General features: G+C 37.0%; 1 protein-coding gene across 6 annotated transcripts in view; it reads left to right on the top strand.

Annotated features, from left to right (window-relative positions):
• rptor (regulatory associated protein of MTOR complex 1) overlaps positions 1-17743 on the top strand; it is a 142422-nt gene that overhangs the window by 90237 nt on the left and 34442 nt on the right. For all 6 annotated transcript variants that reach the window (XM_023333675.1, XM_023333676.1, XM_023333674.1 and 3 more), the window contains 6 exons: positions 1775-1966; positions 7064-7204; positions 7615-7735; positions 8343-8483; positions 11181-11336; positions 17503-17621. In XM_023333675.1, coding sequence (XP_023189443.1) covers positions 1775-1966; positions 7064-7204; positions 7615-7735; positions 8343-8483; positions 11181-11336; positions 17503-17621 — 870 coding nt within the window. The remainder of the gene's footprint in view (positions 1-1774; positions 1967-7063; positions 7205-7614; positions 7736-8342; positions 8484-11180; positions 11337-17502; positions 17622-17743) is intronic.

The following is a 17743-nucleotide window of genomic DNA, read 5'->3' as shown; positions in this document are numbered from 1 at the left end:
TACTGACCAATTGGACAAACAAAAGCAGAAAATTAGAAAAGGAACAACTGAATGAAGCAGTTCAGGCCTACATTTCCCAAAAGGAAAATCCTAAAAGTTCCTCATTAGAAATATGTTCTATAGTACATTTTTATGGTTTAATAGTAGCAAACATTGCTGCTGCAGCATTTAGCTGTCACCAACCCATCATCACAGTAGAAATTAGCAACATTAAGATGCAAGTTAGAGTTGAGTATCCAGTAATTTCTCTTTTTTTAATCAGATATAACTATAAAACCTGCTAAGAAAGTGTACTTTGTGTTCATATATTTCTTCACTGCTGTTGTAATTCATGTTTTTTTGTTAATTAGAATCTGCGATTTGAAGCTTTGTGAAAAATGTTTGCCCCTCGTACTTAAATGTATCAGATCATAAAATTAAACCTGAGCAAAAACAGAAGGAAAAAATGTTCTGATGATTTTATTTACTAAAGGAAAAAGCTATCCAGATCATTCTGGCGATTCTTGCAACCCTTCTGGACAACAACAGCCATTTGGCATTTGTGAAAACTAACAATGAGGCTTTTATATCCCTGTGGAGGAATCCTGCCTCATTTCTTTTGTCAAATCATTTTAAGTCAGCCATATTGGAAGGATTTTCAGCATGAATGGCCAATTTAAGCTCATCTCAATTAGCTTTCAGTCCAGACTTTTATGAGGCAGCTATTGAAATCATTCAAGGTTGAACTTGCTGGTCTGCATCAGAATGTTGTTCTGTTGCATAACCCAGATGTTGGTGATCTGAGAACCACAAGCTTATAAATGGCTTTTTAACCCTTTCCAGATGATAAAGTGTCGTCTTTAGATCGAGGCATGATGTGTCTCTTTATGAAAATTTTTTTCTCCTACTTGATGATGTTCAATTCAATTGCTTTCTTTATACTATAAGTCTAGGACTGAACATGTTCATTCAACTGGAAATATGTGATTAATTATGATTAATTATATTACTGATTTAATTGGGGGTGTGGTCAGTTTAACCACAATGTCTGAAGATCTGCAACATCAAAATTTGACAGAAAAGCAAAAGAAAATCCACTATGTAAATGGACAAAATACTCTTTCATTTTTTTCTTTTATTGTATTAAGTCTGTTTATTTTTTACCCATAATGACATTCAAATCAAACATGTGAGCTGCGTTATCAGCTCTCAAAGTATTGTAGTAACACTGCAGAGCTTTCCTCAGTGCTGCTATAGAATGGATCTGTTTTATCATCTCAGTTTACATAGCATGGATTTTCTTTCCAGTCGCTGCAGTTGCTGCATTTTTGATAACTTGCTTAAAGAAGTAAAAGCAATAGAGCTAAAATCCAAATATAAAACAATATTTAACATCAATATGATTAAAAAAAATTATGTGTCACAACTTTGCAGACTTCACAGTTAATTTTAGTAAAGTCTTAATGTCGTGTTGCTAATCTATAATCTTTTCTGTCCAAATCTCACAGCAAAAGGTTTAGACTCGAGGTTAGTGGGGATTTATTGACTAATGAGTTTCAAGTCAACCTAAGACCTCTGTGCTGCTTGGTAGGATTAGGCTCCTATCATGCTTGTTTTGTCATGAATCCTATACAGAAAGACCAGTTTCAGCCACGAGTAACAGCAGTCACAGTCAGAAGAGCTCTGTCTATTCTTAACTGTAAATAACATATATTTTTTCCTTTATAAAAGATCAAAGTAGACAGCTAAACAATTTATTTTTCCAACATCCTTTCCTCGTCTTTCTGCCTTCTAGGAGGCCTGTCTTCAGGGTAACCTGATCGCCAACTGCCTGGAGCAGCTTTCTGACCCCCACCCGTTGCTCCGACAATGGGTGGCGATCTGCCTGGGCCGGATCTGGCAGAACTTTGAACCAGCGCGCTGGTGTGGCGTCCGAGACAGCGCTCATGAGAAGTTGTATACGCTGCTGTCAGATCCCATCCCTGAGGTGAGAAGTCTGAGCCACACCTTAAACACAGTCAAAAACACATGAAGGTGTGTATTTATGGGGCACCAAATGTCGGTTTTGTAGTTGTTCTGTGTCCATATAGAGAGAGGACAAGAGTTAAACATTTCTCTTCACAAATTTTTTCCATTCAGTCTCACCTGGCTTCATCAGTTTTGTAAAGAACATTAAGCAAAAATGCCAAAATTTTGCCTCAAGAGGCCTGAATACAAATCCACACCACATTTCCAGTTTGTCAGACAAATATTTTTCCACTCCACAGTTAAGTGCAATTATTTTGTCATAAAACAGATTAAAGATTGTTTGTAATGTGGCAAGATGTGAAAATGTTCCAAAGGTTTAAATACTTTTGCCAGCTGTTGTTTATTTCTGATTTATAATTACTTTATTGATTGTTTCTATTGTTCAAACTGAAAAGATTTTAAATTTGTAGATTCCAGATCTATCTTAAATTCTCAGTAGGGTTGGGTTAGCTTTACATTTGTAGATTTCCTATTAAGATTTTTCCCTCTGAAGTTGAAGCTGTCATAAGAAAAATGGAGCAATGCCACCCGTATAAACAAAGATTTAATAAAGTGCTGGTTTTTATGCTTTCAAACTAGATTAAACGTACAAACAAGAATTGTTGCTACATTTATCACAGAATTAGACGGCCTTCTACCCACAGCTGTCGCTGTTTTCAGTTCTTGAGCACGCTTTCCTTTGCCCAACTACTCCTACATTCCTCCAAAGAAAGTCTTGGTGGATCATCAGAATCCACAGGCCTCTCTTTTCTTTTGACAAGTACTTCATGACTGGAGCTGTGTGGGAACCTGAGCTGGGTGCAGATTTCACAGATGAAGGGTGGAGAGAAGCCGGCTATTTCTGTGCTCGATCAGCAGTTCGAGGTTCTTCACAGGCTTCATTTTTCTAAACCTTGACTGGCTGGGATGTATTCAAGTGTGCGGGTCACACTTTATATATATATATACAGTATATATATATATATATATATATATATATACTGCTCAAAAAAATAAAGGGAACACTTAAACAACACAATATAACTCCAAGTAAATCAAACTTCTGTGAAATCAAACTGTCCACTTAGGAAGCAACACTGATTGACAATCAGCTCTGTTTGTATTCTGGCTTAAAATGAGCTAAACGTAGCAGACAGAACTGTTTTACCTTGATTGTCTTCCCATTTTCTGCAGTAAGATAATAACTGAGAAACCAGACATGTGAAATAAATGTCAAACATTTTCAACGACATCACAAAAAAATGTATAGGTCAAAGTTTAAGAGTAGTTAAACTTTGAAATTCCTTTGCTGGCTCTTGTATGAAAAAGACATAAAAATGAGCTCTATAAATAATGGTGGTCAGAATTTGGCTAATAGCTAAATTAGGTAAGATGCCAGATACATTCCTCTTCACCCCTGGTAAAATACATGTAAAAGCCTCAAGATAAATTAATGTTTTATTGCACTACCACAATATCTCTCTGAAATAATAGTTTTTTATTAAAAACTACCAGTGCAACAATTCTTGATACCCCAGCTGTTATTACTTTGTACAACTTCATTCTATCAAAATGACAGAACTGTTTTCTACTTTTATATTTGATTTGCAGCCAGGCAGAGGAATGTTTTGGATAATTCCCCTTTGCACAACCTCTCCAGATCATCCAGAGTGCTTGGTTGTCTTATATTCTCTGCTCTCTTGAGCTCATCTTAAGGTCTGATGAGGTCTGGTAAAATGGAACTTTTGGCACCTTTTTACCAGAGGTGCCAGTAAATGCAACCCACAATTTTTTATTAAACTGAAGGTCATTCAAAGCGTTACAGGTAATCTGATATCTGATATATCAGATCAGTATTTCAAATTGATCTGATTTATCAATTTGAAATATCAGATGAAAATGATTAAGTAAGATGAAGCCAGGATTAATGTCCTGCAGACTGAGGAAGAAGCTAGTTTTATGAGCACATTTAACATTCTGACTTCTTATTTGTTATTCTCCTGGTTTCTATTAATACTTTAATTTTGTAAGAAAAAATATACAAATAAATGCTGGTTGATTAAAATGAGATGAAAAAATCTATAAAAACTTTTGTTTTATTTTGGATTTTAATGATAAAGTTTTCATACCAGCAGCAACATCCAAATCTGAAGTTAGTGTCAGGCATGAAAGAAAATCAGTTTGGATAAATACAGTTTTCTGTATATTACATGCGTTGTTGTCCATCTGTCTTTGTATTATAACAGTGAACAAATTTTTATGAGCACAGAAAACTAAGATTTTAGCAAAATACGGTAGAATTTAGGCTTATTGTGATGGAACTGGTGCTGCTTGTGAAAGTTTATGGACATAAAAATTGCAATATGTTTAGAGAAATTGTCTGAAGAAATACCGAAGGAACATTTGTTGAGTCATGTTGTACATCTTTGGCCTTTACATGCTCTACTGAACACAGAAACAAATCGTTCTGTAACTCCAGTGAGCAGGGAACCACTGTATGAATGTTTTACGATCAGATGCTGTCACGCGGTGATCCTTCATGTTTCCAGTAAGTAGATCGCTCTTCTGTCAAGGCCCACATCCTTCATGTTGCAGCTGGAGCTCCAGCACCTTACTGGGTCATGCGTGGACACCAGAGAACAGCGTGCAGAGATCGCCCCAACATTCACCCAGATGCTGCTAGAGAAACAGCTGCTTCCAGCAGAAACCTCCTCCCTGGCAGCTGTTTTATCTTCAGGGTTGAAACTGAGGTCTGCAGAAAGCACTCACAGCCTCTTCTGCATGTCCAGGCTTTTGCTCCAACAATATAACAATTTTTGTTGGTAATGGCTGCAGAGGGTTTTTTCCTGTTTTTCTTTCCAGATAAATTTTGCATTTTAGACATTTGTATGTTTAAAAAGGTCACATTGTAGATATTAATCTCTGTTTTGGAGTCAAACACAAATCTTTTGTAATGTAGATATTAATTGTATTTAGGGTAAATCGTTTTTTTTTTTCTTAGTTGGGGGTTTAGGAATGACCCTAGGAGTCAACAGGTTGCTGTTTTCCCCAGTGGTGGAAATTTGACTTTGTGTTGCTTTTTCATAGCCTGGCAGGGAAAATAAGAGCCGCATAAATTCACGACTATCTACAACTTTAATTGGAGTTAAGTCAAGTTTGAAAAAGTAAAAGTAGGCAGACATTCACTCTTTCAGAGTTTGCATCTTCCCAGCTGCGTACATGGAAAACATGGTCTTCAATGAAAAGAATTTCTAAAAAAAAAAACAATTGAGTCTTAACCTTTAGCTGTAAATGAATTTTAGTTTGACAAAAAATATTTGTAGACATACTTTCAGATGTACCATAGCTTCAGTCTAGTTTAAAAAGGTGAAAAAATACACATTCCTGTTCCTGGTTAAATCCAGTCAAGGACAAAGTGCATTAGATGGAAAAGAGCTTTTCTTTCTTCTACTTTTTAAACTTAATTTCAAATGCCAAAGAAGACGATAACAACAATGCTGCAACAAAGCCCTTTCTGTTATCAAGTGGCATTGAGGAGGCCTCAGGCTAAAGTCACTGACCATGAAGTCTACTGTCTCTCCAGGGTTTCTCTGACAAAGGCACAAAACGTTTTTTTGGTTTTTTTCACTAAAGCTTTAAATTAATAATAACTCTTGAGGCTACTAAGTATTGTTTTATTCTGATAGAGGTTGTCTCCAAAAAACTCACAGGGAGACACCAAAGACCTCTTGCGCAGCCTGATAGGACGACACAGGTAAAACATCACCTGGAAGGTCTTATGGTTCAGATGTCTGTCTGACAATCACTCTGCCTAAAATATGAGTGAACTGAATTTCACAAAAACCTACCAAGTAATGCACTCACCGGTCACTTTGTCAGGTACACCTTGCATTTACTTGGTTCAACAAGGTGTCAGAAACATTCCTCAGAGATTTTAGTCTATATTAACTCTGTAGCTTTGCCTGGCTTTGACAAACCTGTGTGAATTGTAGCTTTAGTTTCTAGTACTTGACTGGAACATCACTTGGGTTGGTCTTCAACTGCTGACGCCCTCTTGCTCCAGGGTTCAGCCTGTTGATGATATTCTGTGTATCATAGTTGCAAAAACTTTAAAAAGACATTTTCATATTCATTGAATTGCCATCCACTTGATATTTTCAGTTTTCTCTTGTTTGCTCCCTTAGGTGATGGAGGTGTATTGATAATTTTATGGATTAAGGAGTCGGGAGACGAATGTCTCATTCAGAGCATGTGTAATTTTAGCTCTTCCTCTATTCAATAAACAACACTTCTCTGTTAGGTAGGCTTCCATGAAAGGAAAATTAAACATAAAATTGGTTTCTTTTCTCTCTAAGGCAAAGGTTTATGAGATCCACAAAAGACTGCACTTTCTGTTCTTACATTTGCGCAATGCACCTTTAAGACCAGAGGCATATTAAGCTGTCTCTCTGGGAGCTGTCAGTAACTTCAACACCAAGTCCCATTTTAATTTTGCAGATAACCTGCGTGATTCTTAAGCAAGGTCTGGTTTTTGGTATGAAGGAAAACCCAAAAAATCACAAATTCAAAACTGCAAAATGCTTCCTTCATCCTGTTCCTGTAGGTTTAAATTAAAAAGGGCTGAAGTGACTGCAGAATGCATCAACAACGCTTTCTGTTTTAGTCATGAAGCTTTGTGTTGCCACCATAAACCACTTAGAAAAATATTAATTCTTGTGCTGTAATTTGGTTTGGTTTATGACATCAGTCGCTAATGCAGAATCCTCTCTGGGCGACGCCGAGTTTAGATTAAACATCCAGTGACGCGGAAAGAGAGAAATGAGATACTGTACTGCCGATCAGCTAATAGATGCTTGCAGCTTTGATGATCTTCACATTTTACACTGATGCTGGGAGACAAACTAGTGTTTAATTACTTCTAGAACTTTTATTTATTGGTGTCACTTGGCATTTTGTCAGTTTTGTGTGTCTTAAAAGAGAAGAAAAGTGTTTAAAAGTCTGAGAGTTGTGTTCACAGCGTTATATCAAACACCAGCTGAACAGAAAGTTGAGGTTTGTCATCTTTATTTAATTGCAGGTAAGATGTGCTGCTGTGTTTGCTCTGGGAACATTTGTTGGAAACTCTGCTGAGAGGACCGACCACTCCACCACCATTGACCACAACGTGGCCATGATGCTGGCTCAACTCATCAACGATGGCAGCCCCGTGGTCCGCAAGGTCTCTGTGCTACACAATCACACTCATCACCAATCACACATGAAATGCAGTTTCATCTTGGATTTCATGGAAGCAAAAACTTACCTGAGATGTACAAATCCGATTTTATTTTGTGGCCGTTGCATTTGAAATGCAAGCATAAAACATTTATTTCTAGTACAATTATCTTAGAACATTTGAAATAAGACAAAGCTAACTTACAAGTAACTTTTCTGCAAGATATGGAATTTTTTTTAAGTAAACAATTTCTTAATATTTATAAAAAGAAAGCCTAATTCTACTGGCAGATTTTTTTGCTAATAGCGTTATCCCAAAGTTGCAAATATTTCAAAATTTCAGTAAGAGTATTAAGACAGTGTCTAAAATTATTTATGGATATTTTTTTTTGTTTTGTTTTTGCTATTTCTCAGGAGCTGGTGGTAGCCCTGAGTCACCTGGTGGTCCAATATGAGAGCAACTTCTGCACAGTTGCCCTCCAGTTCATAGAAGAAGAGAAGAACTACGCCGTGCCATCACCAGCCAATGCTGCAGGTGATTTGAAGCTGATCTTGTTTGACGATGTGCAAAGTCTAACCCACAATTTGATTTCTTTCTTTCACCAAAAGTTAATTTATTGTACTATTTGGTATTTTTTGAGGAGGATTATTCCCACAGTGCGTGTAATTGTTTTTACAATGTTCATTTGTCACAAAATAGAAAGTTGGGGGTTAAGTGTGCTTTGTAAACCTTGTCCGCCATTTATCCATCACAGGTTTTTGAGTGAACTTAAGGAAGAGATGATAAGATCTAAAGCTAGAGATACAGTTTTCTGCACAGGCAGGTGTGTTGTGAATTCAAGGATACGTTTATGTGGTAAACTATATGCATATGTAGCATATTGAGTTTAATTTCCCCCTTTAAAGCATTAGACTAACAACGGAAAGGGGAGCAAATCAAATAGTTTGAAGGACCTGTACAGCGCTCTAACATTTCTGGTTGCTGGACTTTTTCTAAGGAAATATTATCCAGTTTTACAATTTTAGTTTAAAATTTAAAATGTTCCTAAATTTACACAGTTTACCAAAAATGAGATGGTATTGTCTTTAAGTTTCAAACATCAATAACATATTTTTTTTCTTCTGTCTCTGTTGACAATCAGAACCTGGCAACATGACTCCAGTGAGAGACAGCCCGGCCATCCCTCGTCTGCGATCCGTCAATTCTTACACCAATATCCGAGCGGTAACCACTGCCCGCAATCTGAACAAAAGTCTACAGAACCTCAACCTGAATGAAGAAGGTATGACAGAGAGAGAGACGGATGCTGAGAAACTGAGATTAAAGGTAGCTGTTTGTAGGAGGGGAATAAAATTACCAAAACTTATTTTCTCAATAAAAAAAACTCAGAAATGAAATTCTTCAGATGTAATTTATGGTGCACAATATATTGCATAGCACTTGCCATTGCAATTTCAGTTTTTGCTGTATTACAATCACATAGTGCTACTCAGATGAAATATTTGGTAGGAAATTATTATTTGAGTGCCAGCTATTCAAATTCAGCAGGACAGCAATGAACTTTCACCATCTTCCATGGTTGCTGTGTGTTTTTAGTGGCTGCGATTCCAAACCCTATAAAAAAGGGATGTTTTAATAAACCTAAAAACAGAAAGAATTAGGAAAATGTGTGTTTATCATAATATTATCTAAATATTTAGTGAAGGTATTACAATTAGGTGTTTTTCTAATGTTGTGGGGCCATATATTTAATATATCTACACTCTTTATGCAATTATGATAGAAAGTGACCTTGGTGGAGTTTGCATTGGGGAGCTCAACGTTTTCACCCAGTTCATCCCCTGTATACAGGCAGAGCAGAGAATCTGACACATGTAGTTCAAGTATTCATGAAAATGGATTGTAGTAAGTTAAATTCTTTTTTACACACTAATTGCTTCTGTTCCTTCAATCCCCCAACCACTCTTCAGATTCTCCAGAGCTAGTTTAAAATACCAATTTTAACATTTTTAGTACTGTACTTAAATGAGTTTATTCGTCTTTTTGTACGACATTTTTCCCATCCACTTAATTTCCAGTTCAATATCTGGTGATTTTTTTTTTTTTTTTTTTGCGAGGCAGTTCTGCTTATCTTATTGAACGGAAATAGTTTTCAGTTTCTCTCTTAGGTATTATTAACGGGGTAGCTCTACTAAGAATATGATTTCATATTTACTGAATTTACTGAGAACATCCAATAAAAAGAGCTGTGGTGTTATTTTCCTCATTCAGATTGTTCTTGGAAACGCTGAGCTGTCCATGGTGCTGAAGGTTTGAGACATTTCTTTTGGGGTTAGAGGTTGCAGCACTGTTAAATCTGAAGTATTATATTCTTGTGAATAAATAGTAATTCTTGAAAATTGTTCAGTTTCATTGAAAATTTAGTTGATATTAATAGAACATTTACTGAATGTTGTTGCTGTATTTTTAACTTGATAAGAAAGATACCTTGCAGTGGATGATGAGCATGTTAGGGACTTTTGAAGGAACACATTATCGAAACCTCTATTCAACAGGCCGCGAGTTTGAATTAAACCAAAATATTCATCTAAAGTTCTGGTTTTGTTTCTATCTGTGACTGAACCAACCTGACTAGAGCAGACATCTCAAGACCTGCATGCCACATTCAGCCTTTTTCAGGTTGCCTCAACACTAGGCTGTTGCCTCACACCAATCAATTAATGGATTTCTGGATTCCATTTTTTAAAGTTTGGCAATTTCTGTGATTGAATTTGACAATCTCAAAGTAGAGCAAAGTAATTTTAAAAAATTGCTTACATTTCAGTTCATCCTAATGCAACTTGTTAGTTGGCTTGTTGTTAACATTTGTCAAATAGCAGCATACTATGCACAGCCTATATGAACTATGACTCAGTCCAACACTCCTAAAAGTAGCTGAGAATAATGGAAAGGCAATGCTGTGATAACTTGCTGAAGGTAGAGGTTAAGAAAGAGCAGGAGCCTCTTAAAGAAAGAGAGGCCTAATTTTAAGACATTAGATACGGCTATGATTGAGTAATTTGATATATAAAGTATTGTCATAACAACTGAAGATAACATAGTTACTTGACTCTGCTATAAAATGGCTCTATGTGCCTGGAAAATACATAATGCTGCTCTCCTCCCTCAAAGACAGATAACTGGAGCAGATTACCTCCTGTTAGTCATCCTTCTAAATGACTCAAATTCCTTCTTTTTTTATACCTTTTTTACCTTTTCATCTTCCTTATTTAGTTAAATGTTGATATCATGCAGCCTCCTGCAGCTGTATTTATCAGGCTGAAAAAGTGTAATCGTTTTGTTCATTAAAATAGGTTCCAAATAAAGACAAATGATCCCATTTACAGCCAGCTGTAGAAATGTCAGTCTAACATTTCCTCCCACAACTTTCCAAGCACACACCAGTCTGCTGTCACTCCCAGCCTTCTGTGTTTCTGTCACCTCTCGGTGATTCAGGCAGCCAAAGCCAGGCGTGCTCCCCTCCGAACCAGCGCTGCCACACTGAGTAATGCATGAGCTGCATGTAGCGCTAAATCACCAGCGCTCGGTGAAGTGCCTAACCTACTGCTGACACCATTTCTAATTCACCTTCTCGGTGCTCGTTCCGATGTGCAGGGGTGTTTATCATCAATGAGCTCCGAGCAGAGCGGCTCTTTATTCTCTACCAATCTCCATTCTCACATTTCAGCCTGTGGTTTGTTAGGAGGATGCATGGCATTTGAGCTTGTATGAGTCAGAGTAATGTTTGGGGAAACTGTGAGCTACAGCAGCTCATGCCTGGACCGGAAAGCTCACATGAAATTATGAGGGGTTATTCTCCGAGGACAAGTATGTTTCCTTACTTATTGGGGTGTAATATGGTTTCCTTTATTTTTATTTTACAATTTATCCAGCAGCAACTGGAGTAATAATGCCACTTTTCTCAATTTCTGCTCTTTAGGCAGCCCAGCAGCCTTCTCTCCTGGTAACCTGAGCACCAGCAGCAGCGCCAGCAGCACGCTGGGGAGTCCCGACAACGACGAGTACATCCTCTCGTTTGAAACCATCGACAAGATGCGGCGGGTTTCTTCATATTCCTCCCTAAACTCCCTTATAGGTAACAATCATCCCACAGTTTCAGGACAGTAGCTCGGTTCAGATTCCCTACTTAAATTGGGTAAATTTGTCCCATTATATGGGTTCTGGAGGAGATCTCTTTGGTTTAGGCAGATGGCAGCTTACAAAACAACACATATAACAGAAAGCTGGTTTTATCTAGCAATAATACAGAAAAAAGTGCTTCAAAGTCAAACTTCTCCACCAGAAGCCTTTTTTATGTTCTGCTCTTCTGCTTCCAGTTTTCTCTCTTTTACTCGTTCAGCCTTTAAAGTTCCCGTCATTGTGGAGCTTATTCTTCCTAAAGCTTCAATCAGGGTTGATATCAAAGAAGAGTAAAGCATACCAAACAACTTCTCAGTTTTACAAAGGTTTCACTGTCTGTTTCTTTCACCTGCTCACAGTTACGTCTGAATCACACTTTAGTTCACTGGGTGCAGCTTTAATATCCCTGATGCACTGTGAACCCAGAGACAGGCCTCATAATATCCAAGTTTGTTGATTCCAATCATATTTGATTGAAAAATAAATATATGTTTTAATTTTTGTTATCTGGTCCAAAAATAACCTATATATTGAATATTTTATTGCTTAAACTAACTAATTGAGTGTTCTTAGTTTCCATGTAGAATTAGTTTGTTTTAGTGTTAATGGTTAACCCAAACCAAACTTTGTAGTACATCCCTACTTCAGTAAAAACCAGACCTGTCAATGCCAGTTAAATGTGATTTATGTTCATAAATAACATACGGACATGCTGTCGTCCATGCAAGAACCGTTACTGAATTGAAAGGATATTTGAACAATCATATGGAAAATATGATTTTTTTTTTTTTTTGTTATATTTAAGCAGAAATCAAAGTTGATTTAACAAAAAAATACACTAGTTACTTTTGTGATAAGTGAAACAATAAACTCCTGTTGCATTAAACCTGCAGCAGTTTTGAGCAGGACTTAATGCGTTGATTACAATCATCACAGTGTATCTGCCCTACCTAAACCTCTGTGATGCTGCAGCTCGGACAGCAGCTGCTACAGGTTTTTACCAGACAGAAAATTACCAACAGTATAGAGGATGAAGGCACTTTGGAGAGACTGGGACCTTTGGGCATCCCATAGGAGAGTCACTGCTTCCAAACAACAGTCGGGATAAACAAAGTGTAAAGAGCATCAGGAAGGAGCATGAAGGACATTAAAGTGCTTTTCTTGATCTTCCCTCCACTGTCTATTGCTCTCTGGTGTTTGGCAGGCTTAACTACCTGCTCAGGCAGCCACTAAATAATAGCTAAATAATAGTTCTCACCACCTCAACAACAGAAATATAAAACCTTTTCTCTTTTTTTATTCCTAATTTGCACTTCTCTCTATGTTCTCCACTGCTGTGTCATGTCCAGTTTTGTCATTTTAACTTTGCATGTTTGCAGTCAAAACATAAATCTTAAATTAACTTATAATAAAAATCCAGATACCGAGGAGAGTTTTTTTTATGTTTCCCAGCACATTTTCTTTCAGTTCCACCCTAAATTAATGCCAGTTGCTTTGTATGCATAGCTTCATATCAGATAATGCTATTTTTTTACAGCTTCAATACAAAGTGGTGTGTAACTATGTTTCTAAAAATTTTAAAATTTTTCCCTGAAACTCGTTCAGGTCATTCTTTTCCATTTTCTTCAGGAAACAATTAAATCTCTTAAACTGAATCTTAAAAATCCAAATTTAAGCCAAGCTTTTTGTCAGTCATCACCTCTTGCTGAAATTTTGGGTTTATCTTTTCAAAACGTTCAACATTAAAGCCTTGAAAATGAATGTTTGATGAAAGAAACAGTAATTGTAGTTTGGCACAACATTTGCTCTTTTGCTTTCATCCAACAAATCAACTATTTGATGCTCATTCTAAACCTTTTTCAAGCCACTTACTGCTGGAACAAGGTTCCAGGGTAAGCAGGTTAAAAGACATATTGGCCCCTCGCCCACTCAGCTCTGTGCCAGCCGCAGAGTCCTGGCCTCCCAGTGAGCCTGTTTGAACCCAAACCTTGCATGGTGCTCCATGCATAAGCAAACAGATGCATTCATAGAGCATGAACTACATATAATCTAAGTTGATATTTATATTCTTTTTTGTTTGTTTGTTTTCCATTGTGTTGTGACCAGAAATCACCTATCAGTTTATTAGACCCTTCACTCGTCAGTCTGATTTGTTTGTTCTTTCGCTCCTTTCTTGTTTTACTTGAAGTTGTTCTCGTGAAACCCATGGAGCTTTGTTTTTCCTCTCTTGAAAACTTCTAAATTGCTCCCTCATTTTGATCTCCATTTCGGTGTTATCAAATCTTTATGTGAGCAAAACTAAGAAGTGAGGGCCTGCGAGTTATCATGCAGCGGTTTGGAGCAAATTGAAGCCATAAATGCTGTTTGCGGCCTCTGCTCAACACCGGGCTGCCGGAGAGCAGCAGGACAGCAAAGCTGTGTGGGAGGGCAGAGTTGGAGTAAAGTGATTTATTAACTTCCCACTACTATCATTTGTACAAATCCTACCACACTGTGGAGACCACACTGCTGTCTCTGTTAGGCACTATTGTTTTGAAAAATGAAGCTAAGGCTCAGTTTTGTCCATTAACCGGGATGCAGGATAGAATATAAGGATATTGTAGACGCAGAGGTCCCACGCAGTCTAGATAAATTCTGATTTTCATATAAAGATCTCAAATATCTTGATTAGAGTGGAAAAAGGAGCATGAAAAGGTTTCATTTCCATTTTCTAAATGTTGAATCATCATTTCTTGCATCTGTCTGTTGGTCCATCATCCGCTTATTTATCCTGCCATCCAAAGTTTTATTTCTTCCATCCATGTGTCAGTGTGGATACTGATACATGTATCCACACTGATACATGAGCAATTTAGTGCATCACATTTCAAATGACTGATATTGTGTAGTTTAAAAGCTTTAATTTGAGTTTTACTATTAGAGTTTTACTATTATTATAATACAATAATAAGAATTATTGTATTATTGTATTATTCTACCTATATAGTAATCCATGGTTTTTCCAGGCATCCATCCATCTTTTCATCTGTCTGTTAATGATTTGTTCATCCACCAATTACCCCTATGTCACTTAATTTGTTGAGTTATCTATCCATGGTTTACCCACCCATCGTCAATCCATCTGTATCCTCATCATCCATCCCATTTTGTATTTTTTTAGACTATAAATCCAAAGCAAATTGGATCATTAGTGATGTACAGAAGTACATAATCTTTTCCATCTGATTTAAACCTCTGTTTGGTTAAAACATAAACTAATCATATAGATGTGCGTTGTTTAATGTGCTGACACAACTTTCACTGGTGTTTTTCTTACAGTAAACGTCAGAACTATTATCTCCTGTGATGAAATCACACAAAACGTATAATTTACATGGATATGACGTCAATAAAAACTGCTCATACTTGTATTGCTTCCAAAAGAACAAAGATAAATTCTCCACAACGTTTGAAAAGTACATTGTATTGACTTGTTGAATTGCAACAAGAAAACCAAAAAATGGAATGAACTAACCTTGAATGTAGAGGAGTTTTGCATCCTTATCTCTAAACTCCGGCTACGTTCCAGCTGGGTGAATATGCAATGAGTTTCATATAAATCTAGCTGCAGCTGCTAAGTGAACACTCTTTTTAAGGTTATATAAACAATTAAAAAGAAGCTATTTTCAAAATTACTCTTGGATGGGGCTCACTAAAATCTGGAAATAAAATCTGTTCATTTCTTCATCTAATGTACAAGAGAGCCACTCCAGGTCATAATGTTATTTTTTTTAGTTAAAAAACTTCTGCTCACATATAAAGCATGTTGAAGAGAAACAATTAGGTTCGAGGGATGTGAAAAATAGCCAGAAAAAAAGGTCTTTGACACGCATCTTTGTTGCCTTCAAATTCAGTATATTATGAGTTTGCCTGTGCCTGTAGTTTGTGGAGAACATGGCAGGTTTGTCATCCAGAGCAAACGTACCCAAGCTAATTGGTAAAACATCCAGAACACAGAGTACTGGCTCAACCCATGTATTAGTTGATGTGTAAATGTTCAGACACAAGAAACTGCATTATATTGGCTATAAAAGCTGCTAAAACCAATGGAAGAATATAGACAGAAGTTCTCAAGCGTTATTGCTCAACAGCACATAAATTGACTTTTTAAAAGCAGAGTATTGACTAATATGGCACTTATTACGCTAGGAAACACAATATAATTGATAAGAATAACTACCAGCACTCTAAGCATCTGTTTTGGAAAGATAATTTACACATTAGGGTTTGATGTTAAGTGGACAATATTTATCTAGATTATTCTTCCAACATGAACAGCTTTAAGCTTAACAGTTTGACATACATGTTGAATGCATCTGAGTTTACACCAGCATTTATGTTTTGAAACATTCTGGATCTGAATTGACTATTACTTTTTTCAGGGGTTTATATCCACTTGGTGGATTTGATGTGTTTTTCCATTTAAAGAGCATCATTCAGCAGCTACAATATGGTGCTTTTTGCAGTGGAGCTTGAGGGATGTTTTAAAAACATCTAGAACTATTTTTTATGTTGCAGCGCTTAAGGCCCCTAAAATCCCTGTGGTGTGTTAACTGTAATTTGAGCCATTTGCGAGAAATTTGGAGGCACTATAAAAGGAGGCGCAGTGGGTCATTTAGTTAGCACTTTAACATCTTTATGACTTCACATTTATTTCACTTTTGCTCAAATGACACGAGTGACGGATAAGGACGTGCTGCAGCTTCACATTCACCATGACGCTGTCTGTCATGATGTCTCTGTAGAGTCAGTACAGTTTTAATTTGTATGCTCTTATGATGTAAAGCAGTCAGGCTTTGCTTTTTTCTGCTATCTATTTACAACTACCTTGCTAATCACATCTGTCCCTCTACCACTTTCCCTCCCAGTTTTTTTTTTTTACTTTTGAAATTCTCTGCTTTTGTCAGAGGACACTGGGTTCTGAAATAAGTTGTTCCCCTTTGTCCTCATTTTTCCTACTCCAGACATGCCTTCCAACCTCTCTAGCTGCAACTCTTTTCTTGTTTCATATACTTTCAACCTAATGCGCCAGCTTTAACCCCTTTGTCTTTCTTCCTGTTTTAGTCATCTCTCTGTGGTGTCCACTCTTTGAGGCATGGGACTAGTGATTGTTCCCCTGAGTCTTCTTGGGACAGGGGTGTCCTCAGTAACTGGGTCCAGACTTCAGTCATTCCTGGTTTTTTGCCATTTATGTACTTAGAAGAAGCGGATGCATGGGCAGAAATATCTGCAAGGGAGGAAAGTGAAGGAGAATCAACTTTAAACTGGAAACAAAAGAGAGAAGGGACATATTAGAGGATCTCTCAAGCAACCTGAAGCTGAGGAGGAGGAAGACGAGAAGTTTAATAAGTTGGAGACAAAAAGAAGCAAGAAATAAATGAGCGAAAGGAAGTAAAACTCCCCACTTAGGGCAGGTTTTTGACATGGTTGGTTGGTGAAGACTCCAAATAAGGAGTAGAAAATGAAAAGGCCCTACTCTCAAGTCTATCGAGATCTATTTTTATGTTGAATATTTATAATCTGCTTAGAGATGTTGATACGGCCACAAAGATAAAAATCTCTGGGTTTACGTTAAAGCAGACCAAGAATTTCTTGTATTTGCTAAGTTATGATGAAGTATTTGTTCCATAAATGCTAGAACACAAAATTTCAGAGGTTAACAATACATTTCCGTAGTATTTGGTAGAGTTTTCCTTTAAACTGTATGAGTGGAGTCAAACTTTAGCATATTCTGTCCACAGTGACTCACTGGAATGTTGTCTCATTCCTCTTGACAGAACTACTGTAATTGACTCATGTTTGTAGGCCTGCTACATGCTGACACACACTTTCTCAGCTTTTCTAACAGACAGGTATCAGGGCTTTGAGGTGGACACTTCAAAACAAAGGCAATGTTGTCTTTAAGTCTTTTTGTAACAACCTTGTCTTAGCGTTATTGTCCATTTGGAAGACCCATTTGTGCCCAAACTTTAACTTCCTGAAGTCTTTGGATTTTTCCTTAGTGTTTCCACCTAAATGTTGGAGGCACTATCCAACATTTGGTGAAATGTCTGAACTTGTCTCTCTCTGTGTATCCTTTCCAGGTGTGTCCTTCAACAGTGTTTACACTCAGATATGGAGAGTGCTGCTCCACCTAGCCGCAGATCCGTTCCCAGAAGTTTCAGATTTGGCCATGAAAGTGCTCAATAGCATCGCATACAAGGTTTGTTGTGGTTAAAGTTTCTGATAATGTGAAGACTCAATGACTTATCATTGCAAAATTAATAAGGTATTATTATTTTTAATTAAATAATAATTTGTTACAAGGTTACAAATTCAAAATGT

The sequence above is a fragment of the Xiphophorus maculatus genome, chromosome 5, assembly GCF_002775205.1.
Source record: "Xiphophorus maculatus strain JP 163 A chromosome 5, X_maculatus-5.0-male, whole genome shotgun sequence".
Taxonomy (NCBI): domain Eukaryota; kingdom Metazoa; phylum Chordata; class Actinopteri; order Cyprinodontiformes; family Poeciliidae; genus Xiphophorus; species Xiphophorus maculatus.
This window is presented reverse-complemented; position numbering and strand designations above follow the sequence as displayed.